Source organism: Miniopterus natalensis, chromosome 8, assembly GCF_054644295.1.
Source record: "Miniopterus natalensis isolate mMinNat1 chromosome 8, mMinNat1.hap1, whole genome shotgun sequence".
In the NCBI taxonomy this organism is placed as follows: domain Eukaryota; kingdom Metazoa; phylum Chordata; class Mammalia; order Chiroptera; family Miniopteridae; genus Miniopterus; species Miniopterus natalensis.
In genome coordinates, this window is record NC_142088.1 from 40,535,628 (window position 1) to 40,559,989 (window position 24,362).

A 24,362-nucleotide genomic window follows, 5' to 3' on the forward strand; every position below is an offset into this window, starting at 1 on the left:
TGATAATATTTTAAGTAAACAACAGGAAGAAGTTGTAATTTCTTGAATGAAAGAAATCAATTTGAAGTCAAGTCCAATATAACATGATGATGTAGATGCAAAAAATGATGGTGAGCTGACATAATTACTACTAACTTGTAAGTCAAGCTTGCCATTCAGGACTCTCTCACCTTCCAGGAACCCAGTGAGTCTCTTTTCCAATACATTCTCTATTCCATGATTCACACTGTAAAATATCTGGAATCAGAACAAGGTCTTGTGAAAACCTAAGGGATAAAGTGTGTGGGTGGGTGTGTACACATGTGTATGCATGTGCCTCCTGAGTGTTCACGTCCACAGGGATCAAAATTAGACACACAGTCAATCCAAGTAACCAACACATAAAATATTCATATGCTATGTTTTTTTTTTTACCTGCTGCTTTTCTAAATTGCTCCTCCATCACAAATCCATAACACAGAGATAAGAAGCTGGAAATAATTTTAAAAAATTAACAGGTCCATACAACTCTGTGGTTAGTTTTCACTCCCCCAACTAGATTCATTAATTTTACTAATTTCACACCTCATTCTTTCAGACACATCCACTTAAAGGATTATTTTAAATATAAACAACACAATAAGCTAAGAAATATTCTGATTGGAGGAAAATGGAACTGCAAATAGAAAAGAGATGAAACGTAATCTTCACGTCTTCTAAATGACTAGATTTCTCCATTTGAAAAAACAATCGGAGCAAAAATAGCTGGCCTCAGATAAAATGTTTTAGGTCTAAACTGTTCTGGTTATAATTGCAGAAAGAACAGAAAACCCTATGGGCTAAGTCTCCTCCCACCCCAGAGACTTAGATACTGTGTTCTTGTCACATCTCTCCTTTTCCCACCCTCTTCCCACCCTCCCTACCTTGACAAATGGCAGGTACATCTCTAATTGAACAGACAAGGCCTTTATATAACTTAAGTGTTTTCCTACTATACCTTAGGAGGAAAGAGGAGAGTGTCTCTGGTATTAGGTGCCAGAAGAGAGTAACAAAAATTTCTGTAGCCAGAAGTTATTTATGTCTCTTTGACTCATTCAGACGCATTTTGTACATGAGCACTCCTCTACAGAATCCTAACATTTGTTCTAGTCTGCGTTGTGCAATCTTGGAAATTATTAAGCAATTCTTGTGCAATTAAGGATATGTAGGTTACAATCTAAAAAGTGTAACCTTATTAAGAAAATAAATAGCAAAATAGATGAGCCATGATATTATTTTCATTTATGGGTAAATCATTGAGGAGGCAAATCATATAAAATTTTATCTTTTTATTGTTACAAATTCATTTTAAAAAGAAACTCTGTCTTCGATAAACACAAAAATTAAATATACCAATACATTTAGCACTCCTTATAACTTTGGGAAAACCTACAAAAGAGGTGGGGGCAAGAGAAACCTTTAAATGGAATGGAAGTATCTGCTAATAAAATATTCTACTATGTATTAAATGTTACATGTTTTATTTCTTTTGCTATTGGAGAGGTAAAAAAAAAAAAGTAAAAGAGGAATATGCACAGCCTGATCATTCCAGAATTTTCAGAAAAAGATTTTTTTAAAGTAGCTTTCCTCACAGAGAAAACTGAGGACAGAAGAGAGAGCTTCAGGTGGGAAAAGAAAATGAAAAAGACAATGATCTTTCTATTACCACTGTTCTTGGTTTTTGTCTTGTTCCTTTATTGCCACTGGAAGACTGGGACAAAAGAATCACTGCACTGACACTTTACCACATAAAATAATTACCCATATCTGTAGTTTGGGGAAATGAATAGAGGTGCAGAATAATTTCCTGAATTATTTCTGCTAACCAGTCAGAAAGAACTCAGCAGTTTGGAAATCTGCTGCTTGCTTAAGCATCCATTTCAGTTCATGATCTTTATGTTTTGTGTTTTTGTCTTGCTACTTAAAATTTTTGTGCCAAAAGCCTATTCCAAGAATAAATTGCAGTGTGTTTTATTAAAACATTATAAAATGAATGAGGAAGATTAACAGTTTACAGGAGCATAACCCTACTCCACAAGAAGAAACTCTTTTGGCATTCTTAAGAGATTCAGCTCAATATTCCCTCGTCTTTCAGATATACGTCACAGGTCATTTTTTAAAAGACCAATTCTTTTATTTGTTTTATTGATTGCACTGTTAAATACAAATGAAAATTGCATGTTATTATGAGACATAATTATAAAATGCTACTACTACTGATCTTTACTAAATCTTTTTAAACTGATACTTCCAAGTGCTCCTGGCCCACATCATTGAAGCTGCCAATGTTACCACTCCACAGCAGGGATCCAGCGTGCTGCTTTTTCACGGAAGCTAGAAATCTGGATTTTCATGCCAAACCATCTAAGTTTTAAATGTTGATGATAAATTTTTTTAAATTAAAATGCTGTGTGTACCACACAGAACCTATCTGCAGGCCAGATACATGCATGAGCTGCCCGTCTGGACCACGTTTTGAACAGTGACCGCCCTGCTGGCCTAGCCCACAGCTCTACCCAGTGCAGGCTGTCCCCGTGCCCCACAGCTCTCCCCACTCCCCACTGTGCGATACCAGCTGACTGCTCCTTCAGGTGACTGTACGTAGGCTCTGAAGTTTGCAGCTCAGGGTTAAAATTACAGACCCTGTAATTCCATTAGTTGGGTTCCTCAGCGTTGTAAACAGTTGTCCTCTGATGGTAGGTTTAATTTTTGACACAGCCAAAAATTATTAAAACTAAACCTGTGAATAGATATGTTGACATTCACTTGCCCATTAAGAAGACAATGAGCCCTGAGCCAGGTGATGCACAGGCGCACAAAGCCACTGTGTTTGTCTCCAAGGACTAGAAGATCACGAAAACACGAAGGACTGAAAGCACTGAAATGAGTGCATGGTGGGAAAGCTCTAGGCTGGGAGACAAGTGAGTCCCAAAGCGAGTGCTGACTTTGGAAAATAAAAGCTAGATGCCAGGATACAGCTGAAGAAAGGCAGAGCTGTTGGGCGAGTGGGCAGGGCAGGGACGCGCAGGCTCGCTGTCCTGAAGGTAGAACAGTTCTAGGCTCCGAGATGAAGGTTCTGCCCAGAAGTGGCTGAAGGAAAGGGGAGCTGACAGTCATAGAAGTGGTAGTGACACCAGTCTGCTCAGAGGTCCTTCAAGTAGACACCAAATTCACTCAGGATGATGGTCAGAGACAGGATGGAGACCACAACTGAGGCAGGTACTGAAACCAAGGAAGGTGGGAATGTTTGCAAGATGAAGGAATGAGGGAATGAGGCTGTAGCCAATGGTTAAGGAGCTGTGTGGGAAGAAAGTCAGAGATGAGGGGTGGTGGCAAAAAAAATTTGACTAATTTTCTTATAAGGCTTATGAATGGATTCAGTCAAAGAGGACACCATTTATTTTGATTTAGAAGTTGTATAAAAAAGGACTTTGGTTCATTTTAAAGATACTAATTGTACACATGTCATCTAACTTATGACTGAACTGAATTAATATCTCAAAAGGAAGGTCACCAAACATGCCTTGGGAGGGGACAAATCCACAACGCCTGAGCCCCGACTAGATTCCCTAATACACTAGGATGAAAGAGACATTTACTGTCTCAGATGGGGACCAAAACTGAGGATAGTTTTCATTAAAAAAAAAATTCTAAACCCTAAAGTGTGTTTCTGAAAATGTATCATAGAAGCATCCTGTGACCATAGACAGTTCAGCTAGGTGACCTGAAAGAACTGCACAGATGGATTCAAAAGGAGAAATGAGAAATTTAGGAAAGGTTTGTGTCTGTAGATACAAACTGTGGGCCCCTCCATCTGGCTCTGCGTGCTCTTACCCAAAGCTGACTGGGTGGCAGGATGATCTCTTTTCTAAACTCTTCTCTAAATGGAAGAGTTAATGGAGAATCTACCTCCCCCTCTCTGTGGGCCCTGCTAAGATAAATAGGTGTGAAATGTTTTTCTCTGTTTATATGTAGACCTTAAAAAGGAAAATTTCTACCTAACTATCCTGACATATGGCTGTGGGTAAGCACTCCAGAGCCTTTGTGGGTTTGCTAAAACAAAAAGGAACAAATAATCCAACAAAATAAAGGAAAATATACATGATTTCAATGACCACCTAAGTACTGGGGTAGGCGCCCTTTATAGGTTTCCGCCCACAGAGCAAATGCAGATTTCTCTCCCTTCTAATTACCAGACCTGGAGCAAGCTAGAAACAAAGGCAAAATTCTAGAGCCTTATTGGTTGGTAACCAAATGTTCTATTTGTATTCCTGAAGAATACTAAAAGGAGCCCAGTGCCCAGAGAAATGCAAATTACATTTAACTTCAAATGTCTGCTGTTTCTTCAGCTAATAACTAAAACTGTTTACTTTACACCACATGTATGCAGAGCTTCATGACAGCAAAGAAATTGGGGGGGAGGGGAATAAGATAAATAATATTAAAATTCTAGGCCATCAATGATATTCTAGGAGAGTTGAAGCAGAAAATATCAAAAGCATATGAATATACTTTCAAACTACTTTGCATGATTCAAAACTAAACAGAGGGTAAACTGCCTATGTATACAAAACAGACAAATTAGAAAGGTGTTTTTCCCATCCACGCGCTCTAAGTAAGATTCCATGCATTTGCTTAGCTTTGATGGCTTTTTCTGATTATAAAGGTAGCATGTGCTCACTTTCCAATTTTTCATGGCCGTACACAACTCTTAACACATATGAATGTTCACTTTTCCAATTCTTTTCTTAGAAAAAAATTCTTAAAAGTGAGGGTGATGGGTCAAAGGGCATTTCATTTGCATCCTGCCCGTCTCTGAGCTGCCCTCGAGAAGGCTGTGCCATTGCAGGCTGCCAGTGAGCATCTAAACTTCCCCGAACTCTTCCTCGGGTCCTCGCAGCGGCAGCGGGTGGCCCTTCCAGCGCTTGGCCCCTGGGTCTGGAGGGAGCCCGCCGTCCTCTCCGGCCTCCTCCTTCAACAGTGAGTCGCGTGTCACTAGGTTGCACTGCTCTTTATCACGACCACTTCGCCGCTGCCAGCAAACACCTTGCCCCTTGCCCACCCCTCGCCCGCGCTAAGGCGTCATTCCTTTTCGCCCCGCCAAGGTCACCTGTGGGAAAAGGTCCCCAGGCTGCCCTGTCATGCAGCCACGAGATCCTGCAGGACGCTGATTCTCCAGGAGGGAGAGGGTACCAATTTGCAGAGGACAGGGAAAGGGGAAGGAACTTGTATAGCTAAGAAAAGGTTAAAGTATCCTACTTCATAACACAAAATACAGTAGATCCGTAACCAAACATTGCTGGCTAGTGAGGAAATAAAAAATAAGACGAGAAAACATCACATGGTTTTAAAAGACTGGGAAGCATTATCCTGTATGAATGATGTAAGCAGCTAGTTATCTACAAGCCTTTTTTAAAATTTTATTTTTATTTTGTTTATTGAATTTATTGGGGTGACACTGGTTCACAAAACCACATAGGTGGCAAGTGTACAACTCAACAAAACATCATCTGCACACTGCATCGTGGCCCATGGCCCCAAGCAAAGTCTACAAGTCTTAAAAACAGAAAGCTATGCTGAAATATGTGCTAACAAGCCACAGAGGAGAGTAGAAATATTGGGTGTGTTCTGACTATAAGTTGCTGGAAGAACAGTGATAAAAACAGTTACAAATATCGGAAGCTGACTGGGTGCCAGGAAGCATGTTAAGTGCACTTGCATGGTCCTTGCAACACCCTTAGGAAACAGGTCCTATTATTACCCACATTATATAGACAGGGAAACCAAGACCTGGTTAAGTAACTTGCCCACATGGCTAAAGAGTCATGGAGCCAGGATTTTAGTCTACACTGTCTGACGCTAGACTGCCAGCCCTCAAACACTAGGCTCTGCTGCTTCCTGGGGATGAATGCTCCATTTCCAACAAAAGACAGAGGACTTTGTTTAAAACCTGCAAATGAAATTCATCATAAATATTTTGGCTGCTGTCACTGCCAGCAGATTGATTCCCCTTTAAGGACATGCTGGCAAGAAGGTTTTCCTCGTTTTCAGTTTCCTAGTTCCTCTAGAATGGCCTTGTTCTCAGCCAGTTATCTGCTGTTAAGAGTCTTGGGCAAATTCCAGATGACACAAATCACACAACCTGAAGTTAAGGAAAAATCTCTTCTGTTGCTAAACAGATTTTCACAGTCAGTGTGCTCCTCCCCGGATGTCTCTTCCATCCAACTCTTGAGGCTGGGGAGGAGGGTCCAACACCTACCCCTTCCTACCCCAACAGCCTGGTTACAACTATCTGCTTGAGAACTCCAGACCGAATCTCACTATGCCCACTGTCCCTGTTTCTGCCATCACCACAAGACAGCTGCACATTCCTTTGGTCACACCTTAGGCCCTGCACCACCAACAGCTGTACCCCTCCATAAGCCCAAATCCATCCATCCGACTTGCTGACCACCGATTTCTATGTTTGCAGCTCCCTTCTTCTAGTACCTGAACTCCAACAGTCCCGCAACCTACAATCACAAGTTCCTATACCTTTTCAGTGCCACTCCCTTCCCTGATGTCCTCCCTTTCCTCTTCATCTAGCTTAATTCCCATGGCAAACCACAGAATCCTTCCCTTGCATCCATCCTCAACTCTGGTTCTGCTTTTACTTCACTGTACTCAGGAAAACCACATCTATACATGAATATCACATGATCTTGATAACTAGTTTTACAGTAAGTAATGAAATGAAGTAGTGGTATAAGTCCTCAAACATTGATCTTTTTCAAAATTATTTTAGCTATTCTAGGTTCTTTGTATGTCCATATATGTTTTACAATCTGCTTATCAATTTCTACCAAAAAATTAGCTGATGCTATGATTGGGATTGTACGGAATCAAATCAAGTTCAGGAGAACTGACATCTTAATAGCATGTATTCTGACCCACGAGCACAGTACGTCTCTCCAGTTACTAATGCCCTCTTTAATTTCTCTCAGCAATGTCAGTGTCAAGGTTTTATACAGTTTAGTTGTTAAATTTAACCCTTAGTATTTTTTTTAAATAAAACTTTCTATTTTACTTGTGGTACATATAAAACTTACCATTTAACCATTTTAAGTGTACAATGCATTAAGTACATTCAGATTGTTATGCAACCAACACCACTATTTCCACAATTTGTTCATCATTGCAACACAAACTCTGTACCTATTAAACAATAACTCTCTATTCCCCCCAGTCCCTGGTGACCACTATTCTACTTTCTGTATCAGAATTTGTCTCTTCTAGGTACCTCATATAAGTAACGTCATGCCCTATTTATCCTTTTGTGTTTGGCTTCTGTCACTTAGCATACTGTTTTCAAGGTCTGTCCATGTTGTAGCCTGTATCAGAAATTCATTCTTTTTAAAGGAATGAATGTTATTCCATTATAAGCTGATGGATATTTGTGTTGTTTTCAACTATTTCATAATTTTGTTGCATGGTAAATGGTATTTTTAGATGGTTAATTCCAACTGTTCTTTGTTTATATAAAAAATGAACTCCTGATCACTCTCACAAACCTGCTCTACCCATGTTCTTCCCCATCTCACATGATGGCAAATATGTCCTTCCATCTCCTTGGTGCAAACCTCATGAGACTTCCTTGACTCTTACTTTCACAGATCATGTCCAACCAGTGAGCAAATCTAGTTAGTTCTACCTTTAAAATACAGCCCAAATTCAACCACTTCTTTCTTCCTCCACTGCAACCTTCCTGGCCCTGGGCATAAAGATCTCTCATTTGGATTTTGTTCCTAACTAGTCTTTCTGTCCCTGCCTCTGCCCCAAATAGTCTTTTCTGAACAGAGTATCGAGAGTGGTCATGTTAAAACATAAGTCAAATTATTTTACTTCTCTACTCCAAAGCATTCGATTGCTCACCATTTCCTCCCAACTTAAATTAGAAGCTCTTACAGAGGCCTACAAGGCCCTATACTATATGGTCCTGTTACCACTCTGGTCCCATTTTCTGTTTCTCCTCCCTCACGCACTCCACTCCACTCCACTCCACTCCACTCCACTCCACTCCACTCCACTCCACTCCACTCCACATATGGCTTCCTTGCTCTTTCCCCAACACGCCAGACACGCTCCCACCTGGCACTTGCCTGTCCCCTCTGCCTGGAATGTTTTACTCTCATGTATGCATGCGGCTCCCTCTCTTCTTTCCTTCAACTTTTTACCCAAATATCACCTTCTTGATAACTGACTAACCTATTTAAATTTGCAACCCCGGCCCCATTCTGACACACCTGATCTCCCTTACTCTGCTCTATGTTTTTCCTTCTATTTTTTATATAAACTTTTTATTTTGGAACAATTTTAGTAGCATCTCTAGGGTGAATTTGTCAAAACTGAGAAGCCATCATTAGTACACTGCTATTAACTAAACTCCAGATTTCAACAGGATTCACCATTTCCCCACCAATACCCTTTTTTTCTGTTCTAGAATCTAATTCAGGATACCACATTGTGTCTGGTGGTCATGCCTCCTCAATCTCTTCTGGACTATGACAGTTTCTCAGTCTTTCTCTGAGAATGCCCATCAGTTTGGGGTATCTGATGTTATCCTCGTGACTAGCCTGGGGTTATGGGTTTTGGGGAAGAAGACCATAAAGATGAAGTGCTTTTGTCATCATATTGTATTGGGATATGTGCCATCGACCTGACTTATCACTAGAGATATTCACCCTGCTCACCTGGTTAAGGTGGTGGCTGCTGGGTTTGTCCACTATAAAGTTACTAATTCTTCCTCTTCTGTACTCTAATCTTGGGACCTTAGTTACTAAGTTCAGCCCATACTTAAGAGGGGTAAGGGTCTTTATAAGGTGTTAACATACTATTTAATTTTTTAATTTCCAAGATTTGTAAGTAAACTCTAAAAGGACATAAATTTTTGTCTATTTTATTTACCAATGTGGCTCTAGTATCTAGAATAGCGCCTGGCATGGAATAAATATTCAATATTTGTTGGATGACAGAATATAGAAGAGGAGGTTTCCTTGTAATCTGTTCAGGTCACAGTGTCCTGCAGCATCAATTATGCATCTCCCCACCTAGAAAAGTATGTGCTCAGGAGAAAAATCACATTTGTCATTTACTCTGAGATATTCCTGACACATAGTTACCTTTCTCGGTGGTATCTGCAGTCTTATTAGGGGAAACTATCTCAAAGACTGAAATTACAATGCTAAAATCTAAGGCACTAGCAACAGGATTAAACAGAGAATATATATAAACTACTTAGAAGAGTGGCTATAAATAGCAGGAACTTAAGAAATGTTAATTTTCTTTTATTTCCTTACCCTACATTCAGGTAAGAAACTGGGGGGAGGGATACAGAAGGTCTTATCTGGAACCTCAAAAATATACTTATTCTACCTACTAACAATCTTAAATTGTTTTCCAAAACAAGGCACAGTATAAAATTCTAACACTCCATACCCTCAAATCCAGTTAATATTAATTTCCTGATCTCTTACTAAAATCTCTTCATTTCTTTGAGTATGAAGTTTGTCCCAAGGAAGAATGCAGGTTATACTTAGGGGCCTTATTTTTGTGTAAGAAACTATCCTGAAATTTTAAGGGGAAAACGCTTTCCACTTTCACAACTCTAAAAATTTGCTCAGCAGTTTAAGAGTTTTGGAGCTGTTCGTTTACTACATACTAAGTAAACTATGTATTATATTTTAAAACAGCCATCCAAGGATTAAAACTAAAATGTATACATATTTCTTAAAGGTAGACTCTATGACCAAAGTTCCAATAACAGGAATTCAGTTTCCCACTAGAGGAAGCACCGTTCTGCTTGATTTTAAAATTTAGTGAGTTAAGCTGCTTCTGTACATTAATTGCTTAACATAATCTCTCTTCGAAAGCAGAGCAGCCAAGCAGCCCCCTCCTTTTTAAACAGGGCCTGTGTAGACACTTCCCCGATATTCTCACTTATCAGTGCAGCTGCTCCAATGGAGCTAATTTCGCCAATCACTGTTTTCCTGAAGAACAGTATCAGGGATAGTAGTCCTATTTTCAAGTCATTAAAATTCCGGCAGTCTCATTTCATTTAGGACACCTTAATTTCTCTCAGGTCATGAATCAGTGAACATCTGATATTCATGAAGCTAAGAAAAAGCATCTTAAGATTCCTTTTTTTGGAAACACGTTTTAAAAAACCAACCAGATTGAGAAACATGGCCAGGGAAATCCTTCCCGGCTGCTATGGAACAGAACCCTTCATTCAAAGACAAACTAATTTATTAAGAACTCCAAAAAAAATCAGCCAAACATGGAGAAGAAGCGGCCCTGAAGTAGACTAGGAATGGCAAGCTGTTTTCTTCTCCGGAGATTCAGAAGAGCAAAACCTTATGCAAATCTTACAAAAGAAGAGAAAGGTGAGGTGATGGCTGTGTTTATTACTTTGTTTATGTATGTCCTATGCATTTATTGATTGCTTATGGTGGGCCAGGTACCATGCGGAGCTCAGAATATACCAAGATCACTGCCATTCAGATCCTGTGCTCAGGAAGCTGACCGATGCAGAGGGTAAGATATGCTCTGCCTTGGCCCCGAAGGAGACCAGTAGCCGTGGCTGCAAGTTCATCGTGAAGAACTTCCCAAGAATGAAGCTGTTCCGAAACGGAACAGCCCGTATCTCACATGCTATCAACAGCAGTGTTCAACAGAAACTGGGTGTCCTGACCAGGAGTAGTCATCAAGCAGTGAATGAAAAAAAGTTGATAACATAGTCTCTATCTTGGGTAATTTCATGTCACTGACTTCCTGTCTACACCATAAAGTAGAGAAGAAAATTCTTGGCACCTTTTTAATACACAAGTGAGGTAATTCTGTTCTGAGAGCACATCATATCTATTTTGAAACTGTCAGAAGTATTCATGGGTGGCTCTTCCTCCCCTCCAATTTTTCAATTGTCTATTAGGCTTTAAGTTTCTCAGAAATTCAATTCATGCTTCATACTATTTTTCTTTCAGCAGCAAGAGCCTGCCTTTTTATAACACCAGTTAGTCAGGATATAACATTTTTATTGGAATACATTCATTAGTTTGATTTCAACACAGTATTTAGAGCATGGCTGGAGAACAAATATTAAATAACTGAAATGTTTATTGCTTAATAAACTGAGATCAATACTACTTTAACGAAAGCTGAAAAAACAGTTGCAACAAAGTTCCTCATATGACAGGCCAAAAATAACCTCCACGTGCAAGTAAGCAAGTAATCTAACAAAGTTTTGAAAAGATTTTAAAAAATTTTAATGACTAAGAAGCAAAGGATAGGGGCTTTCTCTTGCAAATAAAACATTTTTATGATCATATCAATGATGTGAAAAGCATCTGATGCTTGTCTTAATGTAACTGCACTTCACATAACATGATAAGAACTTTATTTACAATTTAGGTACTTTCCTAAACTTTCCTTGGTCCCAGAAGAAACCATCCTGTAGCTTTTCCTCACTGTAAAGTCACCTCTCCCATAAGGTTGGTGTTACCTTCAGAAGTACCAGGAACACATGCTTACCTGTTTAACTTACATATTTGTTCAACATGTGTCCAATTTTCTATGTCTCTTTACCTTTTTTTACTTTATTATTGTTTTTATATTTTTTTTTCCAATTACAGTTGACATTCAATATTATTTTATATTCCTTTCAAGTATAATGGTTAGACAATTATATAATTTACAGAGTGATCCCCCTGATATTGTTAGTACCCACCTGGCACCATACATAGTTATTCTAGTATCACTGACTAGACTCCCTATGCTGTGCTTTACGTCCCCACGACTGTTTTGTAACTACCAATTTTCTGTATCTCTTTATAGCAGTTCACGTTGAAGTGTCTTAGATCATAAGCTCCCAGTGACAGAAATACCTCATAAAAAAGAGCTGAGTGACAGACAGCTGTTCAGTATAGACTTCAGGATGACGACTACATTAATTAGCAAATAAAATAATTCATTACATTGCTTATTCCTCAGTTCAAGTGATGAGTTATATATGTAAAAGCATGGCACAGGGAAATGTTTAAAATTCCTTAAGCAGAGGTGGCATGCCAGTCTAAGAGGTACGAAAGCAAGGGCCTTTATAAAAATCAAACGCCAGGTAAAGAGCAAAGGTACTAACCAAGAGTTGTGTTACTACGCAGCTGAATGCACGTCACAGCAGAGATACAGAAAGGCCAGACGTGTTCTATTCTCTCCCAGCTCAACAGAGTAAACGAAGACAATGTAGGTACTGAAATACAGGGCAGCCTTCCTGAGTGAGAATGAGAGGACAGTGTCCCGTGACGTGACACCAAGCACCAAGGGACAGACACGTTACTGTGAGCCGGGCAAGGCGGGCAAGGGTTTACAAAGAAGGTAAACAGGGTATTATTCCTCTTATTGTGTTCAGAGACGGGGAAAACACTACAACAGCATTCCTGCAAGTAAATCAAATGCAAATAATTTATTAATAAAAAGCCAGCTATAGAACTACAAAGAGAGGAAAAAACGGTCTCCTATGAACTAGTCAAGGTAACATTAACTAGCCTTCTATGAAGCACTAAATGCTGTCATGTTGATAAAGTTTGTAAAACAAAAGCTTTTATTTTTTGTTCTTTCCTAGTTTTGTGTCAATACCGAGACTGTGTTTTCTATTTCACATGGATCTGTTCCCCTTTATATAAAAAGTTACTGATAGCTCCTGTTCTTATGATCAGTTTTGCCATTTTTTTATCATCTCTCTTTATCTATAAATATTTACAACATGGGACAGTTTTGAAATTTGAATTTATATGGCTTTCAACATTTCCACAACAGTCAAATTTGGAAGGAAAAAGATCTTTTTAAATAAAGGGAGTGAGTGGTGCCTTGCAAAAAGCAAAGCAAATGCAGAAAAAGCCTCGTATTTCACCTCTTGAGGATTCTGCTTCCTTTCAATTCTTTTGGGGAAATGAAAGGCAATCGTGTTTCTTTCACATCTCATACTTAAATCTGGTTTCCTACTATCAGCTGAATATCAACAAATCTCAAGTTAAAGCAAATGCTTGCAGGTTTCCATCTCTCAGATGGAAAAAAAAATACCATGTACAGACAGGTCTGGTTCTACATATCATCAAATGTATTGCAAGGGTAAAATGAGCTGTTCTGATGGGCCCTATCTGAAAGCCCACGTTGTGAGGCTGATGAACACTTGTGTGTGGGGACTGTCCTCTGGGTCAGCAGCAGCTGGGAGAGGACACTGTGATCCACAACGTCCTTCCTTGCCCTCTCCACTCCTTGCTTCAGTTTCTGCCTCAGCAGTTTGGTTTGATCTCAGCTCAACTGAAATTTACAAAAAAGATACAATGATGGTTTCTTCTCTTACCTTTGGTATATATACTTCAGATTATATATATATTTTTCCTGTTGGAAACTTTTTTAAAACAAAAATAAATAGTGTACTACAAGTAAATCTGCAACTAACATAAACAAGCTAAATTACCACTGAAAATCCTATAGCATTGCTATGGAAAACTAAACATTAAACATTTTAAAGGCATGTATTGAGATTGGAAAATTAGTGATTTGTGACATACTACAGAGGTTTATAACACTCAATCCCCTCGAACCACCTTAGAAAGTGCCTCAGCTTGTCAGAGCTACACTGTTTTAATTGAGTTTTTTCTGATTATAAAAGTAAATATATGGGTCACATGGTGTTCACATTTGTCAAAACTTAGTGACACGTGCTTTTCTTTGCATGTAAATTTTACCTCAAAAGAAAACAAAACTGCAAATGCATACTGACCTCTGGAACAATAGGCCTGCTTTAAAGGAATTTAAGGGGAAATGTACTGATGCCTCCAACTTATTTTGAAATACATCAAAGTGGATTGATGAATGGAGGGATACATAGCTGGGTTTATATGTGATAAAGCAAGTATTTACGTTAATGACAGACCCTAGATGGCAGATATACAAATGTTCACTATAAAACCCTTTCACCCCAGCCAGTGTGGCTCAGTGGTTGGGCATCAATGCATGAACCTGGAGGTCATGGCTCTATCCCCAGTAGGGGGTGTGCAAGAGGCAGCCAATCAATGTTTCGCTCTCACATGATGTTTCTCTCTCTCCTTCTTCCTTCCTCTCTCTCAAAAATCAATTTAACAGATCTTAAAAAAAGAAAAAGGGATACAGGAGCCATCGTGAAGAGATTCTTACTTGCTACATCAAGGACAATTTAATCATGAAAGTAAAAAATAATAAAATAGACTGTAACATTTTGAGTTTGAAAAGGAATCCAGAAATCTACAATGAAACAATAAATAAATGAATAAGTGAATGAATAAATAAGTGAAGGAAGGAAGGAAAAAAGAAAGGAAGACTCGTTTATGCTAGAAATTTTTGCTTTCTACAGAGTAACTGTCAAAATAATATTTGATTCAAACAAGTATCATCAATAAATGCTAATAACATGGGGTAATGTTTGTTGAGGGAAGTATTTACATAGCCTTACAGTATGTACCAACAGCTTAATTATTAATTCCTAAGGGACAAGAGGTGTTTTTACTGTGGACAACTTGGATGAGCACCCCTTAATCAAGGGTTCAAAATTAATGTCACCAATAATGGGACACACTGACATAGGTGTTCTCTCACTGAGATACATCAAGGACACATGACCTCTGTAGCATTCCTACCAAGGCGACACAGCCTTAAACCAGGCAAGAGAGAGGGAAAAATCAGGTAAATCCAAAATGAGGAACAGTCTACAAAACTGTCCTGCACTCTGCAAAAAGTTTAAAAGATAAAGAAAGGCAGAGGAACTGTTACAGATTAAAGCAAACTAATAGATATATTAACTAAATGCAGTATGTGATCCTAGGTTGAATCCTGAGTTGGGAAAAAATTGCCATAAAAAGCCGTTATTGGGACAATTGGCAAAATTTGAATACAGATTGTATAATAGGTACTATTATTGAATCAATGTTAAAATTTCTGAATTAGTTGTGTTCTTGGAAGATGTTAGGGATACAGCATCTGCAATTTACTCTCATGATTCAGTAAAAAAATAAAATATGTATGAATACATATAAATAAATAAATAAATAAATAAATAAATAAATAAAGCAAATGTTGCAAAATGTGAATACATGGTGATTTTAGGGGAAGCGTATGCCAGAATTCATGCACTATTCTTATCATTTTTCCCTAGGTATAAAAGTTTCTTAAAAATAAAGTTTTAAAGAACTACTGAGATTTTAAGTAAATGCTATTTTTCTTTTTTCTAAATTAGAAAAGTAATATATATGCACTAAAGCAGAAGAAAGCAATACATACTCACTAAACTAGAGGTCTATAAATAAAGTGAAAATAAATAGTCTTCCTCTATCCTCTCACATAAACCATGTTAAAGAGTTTGGTCTATATTTTCTCCACCTTTTACTAAGTTCATAAAACATATATTTAATCAGATATGAGGTCATTCTTAAAGAATTACATGCGTGATCTATGAACATATTATTGAATATTCCATTGCTTCTAAAACTCATTGGCAAAAGTGACCAAGTGGCATAAAACTGAATCTATAAAATAAAAGAAAATCCAGACTAATTACCTTTATCTCACCACTTAGAAAACATCTAGGCAGCAAGCCAATACTTAGCTCATAAAGTATAACAAATATTTACATAAGAAATGCATATTCCCTTTCCAATAACTGCCAATCCCTCGCAAAAATTTAGTACATCTTAAACTCATGTTGATTCAGTAAGTGTGGGATGCACTATTGCTCCGTAATAATTTACCATGTCTCTTTATCACTGACTGCCACTGACTAAACCAAGCCCCAGAGCTGAAACAGAGTTTCTGTTTTCCCTACTTACAGTTATGAGTTATGCTCCTGCAGTTTACTGTAATCAACTCAACTTCAGAACGATACCCACCCAGGGTAAAAGCCTAAACCAGAGTAGGACCAGGCAGTTTCCAGCTCCTGCTTTCACCCCTGTGCTTTCCTATGTCATTTTCCTGGTTCTGTCAAAGGTAGTAAAAAAGGTATTAAGTATGGGCAGGGGGTGCAGGGAATGGGTTGCAATTATTGTTTTCCTATCAAAGTCTGTTTCATGTCTCATAAAGTCCACATCCAATAATCCTATAAAGACATGTTTATTGGACTGAAGTTGCATGACCTAATGCACACTTACATACTTCCTTGACTAAAATCTGATGGAACTTCTTTTCTATTCTTAATCTGGTCAACTAGAGGCCTCAGAGTTAAAAAAATTAAAAAGAACAGGGGATCTGATCTCCTGGATCTCTCTTGCCCCTTCCTGGGGGAGGCTCAACACATTTCTCAAAGCTCTATTTCTCACTCTATAAAAAAAAGTATAATAATGCTCTCGATAAAGGCTTTAAGAGTTCACTAGATAAAAGAAGCTAGGTTCAGTTCAGAGTAAGCAATGGTTTTATTATTCGGCTACTATTTAAAAAGCTGCTGATCAAGAAGTGAGGAGGAGGAAACTTGTTTTGCACAGTGCCCATCTGTTTTGCGCACACATGGTCTTTAACAGCTTTCGCTTCCTAAGCTTTCCACAGCCTAGAGCTCGCCAAGGCAGAGGTATCTTGTCCTCCGACCTGGCTTCAGCAATCAGAAACACTGCTGGTGATCACACAGTCACAGTCACACAGCACTGCGGGGGAAAGGGCACAAAGTGCTGCCTTTTGGGTTTCCTTCTCTCATCAAAAGCCACAGTTCACTGGCAGCAATTAATGAGAAAAAAAAGAAATCACTCAGGGAGATTAAATGATATTTATGGAAAAGTTCACTTTTACAAGATACTGAAAAGAACAATAATTAGCCAAAACTGGACTAATAGAAATAGATATAGAAAAAGAAAAATAGAAATGACTGAAACAAGCTCCAGAGGGTAGATATTAAAGGTTATCAATGCCACTGAGCCCCTGCAAGTCAGCCCCACAATCAGCTTTACTTTCAAGGTACCACACTGAATTTTGGGGTGATGTATCACATTCCTAAGATGAAGGGCCTATGAGCTTTGAGCTTGACTAGGACCAGCACACATCCCAGACTCTGAAAGCCATTTCTGGTTTTCTAAGTAGGGCAGCTCTGTCTGTTAATTCTTTATTAAACAAAGTCCATCACTTTTGGCTTCAAGCAGAGGTGAAATGCAAAACACTGGTATTGCTTATATTTCAGTAGGAAATGCTTTTTATTTTAAAAGACAACTCCTGATGACTACAAAATCACAGGCAGAAAATAGAAAGGGGTTGAAAACTTGACACATTACTCTTTACTGACCCCTCTTGGCTGATTAGGGAAAAGAAAAGGTCTGAAATCTTACCTCCCCGCCAGGACAGTTCAGAGAACATTTGGTCTTTCATGCCATGGAAAGAAATCCTCTCAGTTCAGATGACCCCTAGTAGAACTCAACTCTAAAGCAACACGCAGCAATAATTTCTATTTATGGGGCTCCCGGAATGGAAGTTGGGAAAGGGCCTCTCGGATCAGCCCCAAAGGCCTTGCTAGGTCCCTGGCAGCCTATGACCTCTGACTCTAGCTTGAAAAACTTACATAAGTGCCATTGTGACCACTTCTGAGAGCAAGAAAAGACCTTACCTCTTTCTCTATTTTGAGTAGCTTCTTCACAGCCACCTCCTTGTCCTGTGATATCCATTTGGCTCGATAAACACTCCCAAAACTTCCTCCGCCGCAGTTTTCAAAAAACTGCAAGTCATCAAATTTAATTTGCACAAAGGAGGGACCGAGAGACGACATCGCATAATGACAAAGTATTATACCTCCACAAACTCTGCAGAGAGAAAGAGAAAGAAAAGTTGGATTACAAATACATTAGAACGAACCCTCTGAATCCCACTTTAGATAATGCATAATAATAAGTCCTGTGAAACTTCCAGAAAGAACCTTGATGACTCAGGAGAAGGAAAACCAGGACTAACAAATCAAAAGGAAAACACTTACCCTGGCAGCCCGTGCAAAATTCAGCAGCAACTTGCCCAGACTCTGCCACACAGCTGTCCACAGAGAAATGGCTCAGATTTCCCCCCTGACAAAACCTGTAGCTGCACTTCCTGCACATCCCCAGGAGCTCTGCCTAAAGGCTACTGTGTCACCAGGTCTCCTATCGTGAAGCCCGGACAGCCGGGAAGCATGCCTTCAGCAGCGAGCTTGCATAGCTCTTCTGGCATGTGAGGCACGCCATCTCCGCACGCTGTGCTCACTTCACGCAAAATACACATAACCTAAGCAACTGAGCATCCCGGCGAGGAGAGCCAAAAGGCTGCACACTGAACACACAGTCAGTGCTTAGAGCCCGAAAGCAAAAAACGTTCAGCGTAGGGATGATAGGAAAGCCGGCCAAGTGTTTTCCAAAGTGGCTCCCTGGACTGTATCCTATAGCAGAAACTTAATTAAAGAGTAGAAAACCTGCCCTGATTACAGTATATTAAGTCATCCAAAGACCTCTGCCAAGAATATTTTAAAAAAATATTATGCTTGTTTCCAGAGGAACAGATGTCCCCTCCCAGACATTATTACAGTGACATTTTCTGCAGTCTCAGGTGTTTTACGATGCACCAGGTAAGTGTTCACCTTTCACACCCCAGGCCAAACCACACATTAGCAGGAAACACAAAACAAACACATACAAACAAGAAAACAGAGCACTACAATTCTGAACCTGCAGCAAAGCAGGTGGATAAGAGAGTTTGTGTATGGTACGCTTGCCAAAATTATAAACCAGAATCTCACAATGAGGGAGCAAAAAGACAACTTCACGTGTATGGGACATTCTACAAAACAACGGGCCTGGGCTCCTCACACCTGTCAATGTCATGAAGGATTGTTTTTTAAGGCAGGGAAGCCTCTAGCATAAGGAGGACTTAGAGAAATATGATGACTAAATGAGGTGTGTGACCACTAGATTTTGGATCCAAAAAAAATCTACAGGAAGAATTACTGGGATTTTAGGGAAATCTGACTATCTACTACAGATTAGGCAATATTAAATTATCGATGGCAAGTAATGGTATTTTGGTTTTGTATGTGGATGGCCTTGTTCTTGGGCGATATGCTGGGAGACATATGAAAGTATGATATCTACAACTTAATTTAAAATGATTCAACTCCCTGACCCCTCAAAAAATGTGTGGGTACAGAGAGGGGAAGCAAATGTGGCAACATGTTAAGAACCAGCAAATCTAGGTGGAAGTTCTTGGGGTTTTGCTACTCTTGTCATTTCTCTGTGGAATTTGATAATTTTCAAAATAAAAAGGTGGAGGAGGCAATTTATATCTATTCAAATTGACAACCTGCTGCTTTGCTGTGATGTGAACAGCTCAGAGACCAGCAACCCCATTTTAGGAACATCAGGTCACTGAAGAATGCTGGTTTCTTGTGTGAAGTCAAGCCCTGCTCCACTCTGGGGAGAAGGCAAGAGAGCAGGCTGTTTATTTATCCTCTGAGGCTGGAAAGACAGCTTAGAGTCCACAGGAAAATACAGGGGGAAAACCACAGTATCCAGGTACAATCCACACATACACACTTGAGTGAGTAATTTACCTTCTAACTTTTGCTTCAATTCATATTTAGTTCATCACAGAAAAGAAAAAAGTATGGATAAAATTTAGGAATGTGCCAAAGGTAGGTACACGGAACATGTAAGCTAAAAAGTTTATTCAACAAGATGCAAAACACCACTTGCAAGATTCCCTCAGTGTTAGATGCTGGTTCTATATTTTTATTAATCATTTTTCTTTTTATCAAAGTATAGAAATAAAATAGAACTATAAAGCTTGTAATAAAATTAGAACTCCCCTGCCCCACCCCTTCCCCCACTCAATTCTCTCTCCATAGGGAACTAATTTCAACTCCTTTAACATTTTCTTCTAGTATTTACCTCCATGGTTCTAAAAAATGTGTTTATATTGCTCTTCCTTGGTTGTTCCATTTTAGATATTATCTATTAATTTCTTTCTGTGGAAGGTAAGGATTTAGTTCTCATATACCACTCCTTGCCTCTCAGCACACAACATGTCACTCTTGCCTAATCCTCCCAGCTTCCAACTACATTGTAACATTTAGTTTAGTCAATATTCAGGGTTTACAGTAGTCTGACAAAGTAAATATTATTTCCAGGAGTGCTATGTGGAATTCAATAACTTTTCCTTTCTTGGATAAGCTTCTATTTCTCCTAGAGTTAGTAGTTGCTCTGTTTTTGTTGTTTGTTAGCTTTTTATACATCTAACACTTATTAACCTCATCAAACTCTCCCAAGAACTGCAAAATTACTCTCAATAAAGACATCAGGTAATTTTTTTAATTTATTTTTTGAGACATTGCTCCTGCACCCTTCGTCTGGACCCAGTCCGGCTGCAGTGTTGCTGTGGGGCCTGACTTGGGCTGGGGCTTCCCTCCCCTGTACCACCCCAAGGGCTTCCTTCACATTCTCCAGTTGGAGCCCGTCCTTGGATCTCCTGGCGTCTCTCTCGGTTTACTTTCTTGTTTCGACAGTGCCCATCTCCCAGTAGCTACCTGAATAGAGTAGCCCAAATGTAATTTTTTTGAGAATCTGTGTGTCACAAAACGTCTTGATTGGTAGCCCGGCCGGGTATGTAATTCTAGGTGGGAAACAACTTCGGAAGTATTACTTCATAGTGTAGTTTCTAATGTGGCCGTAGAGCAGCCTGCTGCTACCCTGGTTACTAATCCTCTTTACGTATCTTCTCCTTTCTGAAAGCTTTTAGGCTCTGTATTCATCCCTGGAACCCTGAAATTAATAGCTTATGCTCAGGGGTGAGTCTTTGGCCTTCATCAGCGGGGACCCAGCGAGCTCTGTCCGTACCCCGTGTCTTCTAACCCTGGGACGTTTTCTTGTGTTCCTCCTTTACCACCGACGGCTACTTTTACTTCATCCCCCCCACTCGGAACCATGGGCAGTTCCCAGGACATATCCCCATACCTTTGCACACGCTTGTCTTTGCTTAGAAAAACTCCTGTTTTCCTAAAACAAGCTCCTGTCCACAACCAGCTTCTTTGAGCCTCATGAGCACAGTTAAATTTTCCTTCTTCTGTGCCTTCTCTCTTTACCCATTCATCTTTCCCACTTAGTTCCCACCAGGCTGCAAGTTCCCCAAAGGCAAAGGTCATTTCTATTTACAGCTGGATCTTCAGCATCTAGTACACAGCTAGGCACATTGCATCTTTGCCATTCAAAAATATTTGTTGAGCATTGACCTAGCATCCAGGAGATCGGGGTTCGATTTCCGGTCAGGGCACATGCCCGGGTTTCGGGCTTGATCCCCAGTGGGGGGCGTGCAGATCAATGACTCTCTCATCATTGATGTTTCTCTCTTTCCCCCTCTCCCTTCCTCTCTCTGAAATCAATAAAGATATATATTTTTTAAAAAGTTTGTTGAACAAATACATAAATAAATAGTTTCTGGCTACTCTTCCATTATACCTTTTGCAACTGAAAACATTCCAACCAGATTAAGTACAGTCTGAGACCGATAGTTTTTACAAGTTCTCCCCCACCCACTCCAGGGGATTCTGAAGCCAATCCTGATTTGGAAAGTGCTGCCTAGACTTCTTGGGAGACTGAAGAGCATGTTTGGGACCTCCAGAATTGGGCATCTCTAACTCAAGAGGAGGAGGGGGAAAAACAGGGAGAGAGGAAGGGAAATCCTTTTTAAAAATAAACATAGAGACCTGAACCAAGGTGAGAGCATTGTGACTAAATCTAAACCCTCTGGTGCAGAGAGGTCCAGGGAAGACGATGCACTAAGGTAGGGTCAGGCCCCTTTGGAACCGGCCTCAGGGTGCCATGAGAAAGCAGGCCTCTGAGCACCATCTCCACATCTTTACTTCTTGAGATGAGGCAACTAGTCATGTTCTTCCCAGAATCACTATTACTCACTTTGTGATACATCCTGCCATCTGGAAACTGGCTATGTATTAATGGAACTATGGAACTATGTGAATGTTTTCTTGAGACCATACAAAATTAAGTCCCATCTGATAAACAAAGAGACTACCAATTCTGGGGTGTATGGGCACAGGTTTTAACTCCAGTGAGCTGGACAAAGCATTATGGATTTAGCTGTAAAGCCTGATTGAGATTTCCACTGCCACCTATATGAGTGTCAGACCATCTATATTAATTTTTCCCCTTGAGCTTTCTCTCCTTTAATTTTAAAATCATTATTCTAAAGGATCAACTTATGACCAGAATCATGAAAAATGTAAGCTGCTGATTAACCATACTTACAAAATCTTGGGAGGACTGCTACCTGATCAAATTATGTTCCTATTTTTCCGATGTGTTCTCCAGTGAATTCACCAAAATTTAGTCTCATCTATGTAAATATAGTTGCACAGTATATATCCAATCCTATGATGTTTTCATCCCACCATGTTAAAATAATCGCTTTTACACACGAAAAATAATTTTTTCTATGCAACAATTCTCAGCCCTAATTTTGTAGCATTCTAACTTTTGTTTCATAAACTCTCAGAGCTGTTTTAAATATCAATAAGTACCTACCACACAACATTGAAGGGTGAGCTAGAGCAGGGATATCACCAAAATCAAAGCCTAAGAGGGTGTCACAACTCTAAAAATGCTGAAAATCACTAACTTGGTGGTTAAATCCAATCATTTGAGTACTGTAGTAAGACAATATTTTTTAATTTTTAAAAATTTCCTTAAAATTAAAAAAATGTAACTATTAACTAAATTGCTGAAAGCATACACACACACACACTCACACACATACAGCACTATTGGCTAATTATCAAAAGTGAAACCATATGAAGGTAGAAAACCTTAAAGGGAATATTATTTCACTTTTTGAAGTTTGCAGCCTTTAGTCCAAAAAAATGGACTTTTGCCCTGAATTAAAAACACAAAAACAAAACAAAAAAAGACCCCACCTAAGTTCTAACATAAAAAACAACAAATTTTAGAATCAGATGTGAGTTTGAACTCTGCCTCTACCTCTCAGTAACCAATCACTTTTTCTCAGATCATGGCATTTCCAGAACCAATAAAAAATTTTAAATCTTTTCCATTCTGTTCTCAAATGTCTCAAATTTGATAGTCCAAAAGTTATCAAGTTTGCACAGTATGATCTGACTTCTTTGATAAATCTTCCAGATGAAGAATCTAAGAAAAAGTCTGCCCTTACCAGCTGTTAGACTTTGGACAAGGCACTGGCCTCTCTGAGCTGTTTTCTCACTGGTAGTAATACCACCCACTCTGCATAGCTGCTGGGAAGTGGGAGATGCTGGGGAAGGGCCCTACATAGTATCTGACACATACTCAATAAATGGAAATTATGACTGTCTAATTATTTTAATAAGTCTTGGTATGACATGTAGCCATCTGCTTCTTTAGCCTTTGTAGTCTGGTACACTTTCCTCAACAGCTTCCCGCTCTCATTTTCAGAAATGCTTTATATTATATCTCCATCAGTTTTGCTGAGCAATTATTGATAGATAAGTATACTACTGATACCTAAATGTTTTTTATCTGTGTTTCTTTGTGTATTTTTTTTCTCTCCTCTGTTTGCTGCTTTTAACTTTTGGGCATTTTTTGCCAGATTTATCTTATTAGTAAGTAATTATAATTTTCTTTTAAACACTCTTTTCATAAGAAGAATATTTAAATTATTAAAAGACAATACTTTTTTTAGATACTAGAGCTTCTAGGACCTATTCACTCAATTATAGTACTGGCTCGGGTAGGGACCTAGAATATACCTACTTTCAGTGGTGGCTACTGTCTTCATTCAGAGATTATCTATTGCATATCAAATGAACTCAGAAAACTGCAACTAGCTTCATTAAGTACCAACAAATCATAATTTTAACAAATTAAATCTACTTTATAAAAGGATTATTAACTTAACTAGAAAATAGGTCTTTGAATTTTTTTTTCTGGATTTTTTCTATCTTTTAGGTTTATATGGACCTGTTTCTGAGTTCAGATCCTTCATCCTTTTCTATCCCTAATTTATATTTTCCTTTTTCCCTTCTTCACAAAAGTTACAAGCTTATTTTTAATGCAATATAGGAAACCTAATTTTATCATGACCTAAATATAACCCCGCCAAAAAGGCTTTAGAAAACAGCCCTTGATAAATATTTTACCTAGCTTGCTGCCCTAATACTTACTTTTGAGACTTTGCCCTAATACTGAGTTTTATTTCAGCCTCTTTAACATAGATTAATGAATGAACTGATAAAAATGTGCTTTATCATCATGTATATTAAAACACCACCACCTGGATTATGGTTC

At 38.9% G+C, this 24,362-nt stretch overlaps 1 protein-coding gene across 1 annotated transcript in view; it reads right to left on the reverse strand.

Annotated features, from left to right (window-relative positions):
- MAP3K20 (mitogen-activated protein kinase kinase kinase 20) overlaps window positions 1-24,362 on the reverse strand; it is a 103,675-nt gene that overhangs the window by 73,773 nt on the left and 5,540 nt on the right. The window contains exon 2 of the mRNA XM_087819770.1: window positions 17,663-17,855. Within this exon, the coding sequence (XP_087675896.1) occupies window positions 17,663-17,821 (159 nt within the window). The 5' untranslated portion in view covers window positions 17,822-17,855. The remainder of the gene's footprint in view (window positions 1-17,662; window positions 17,856-24,362) is intronic.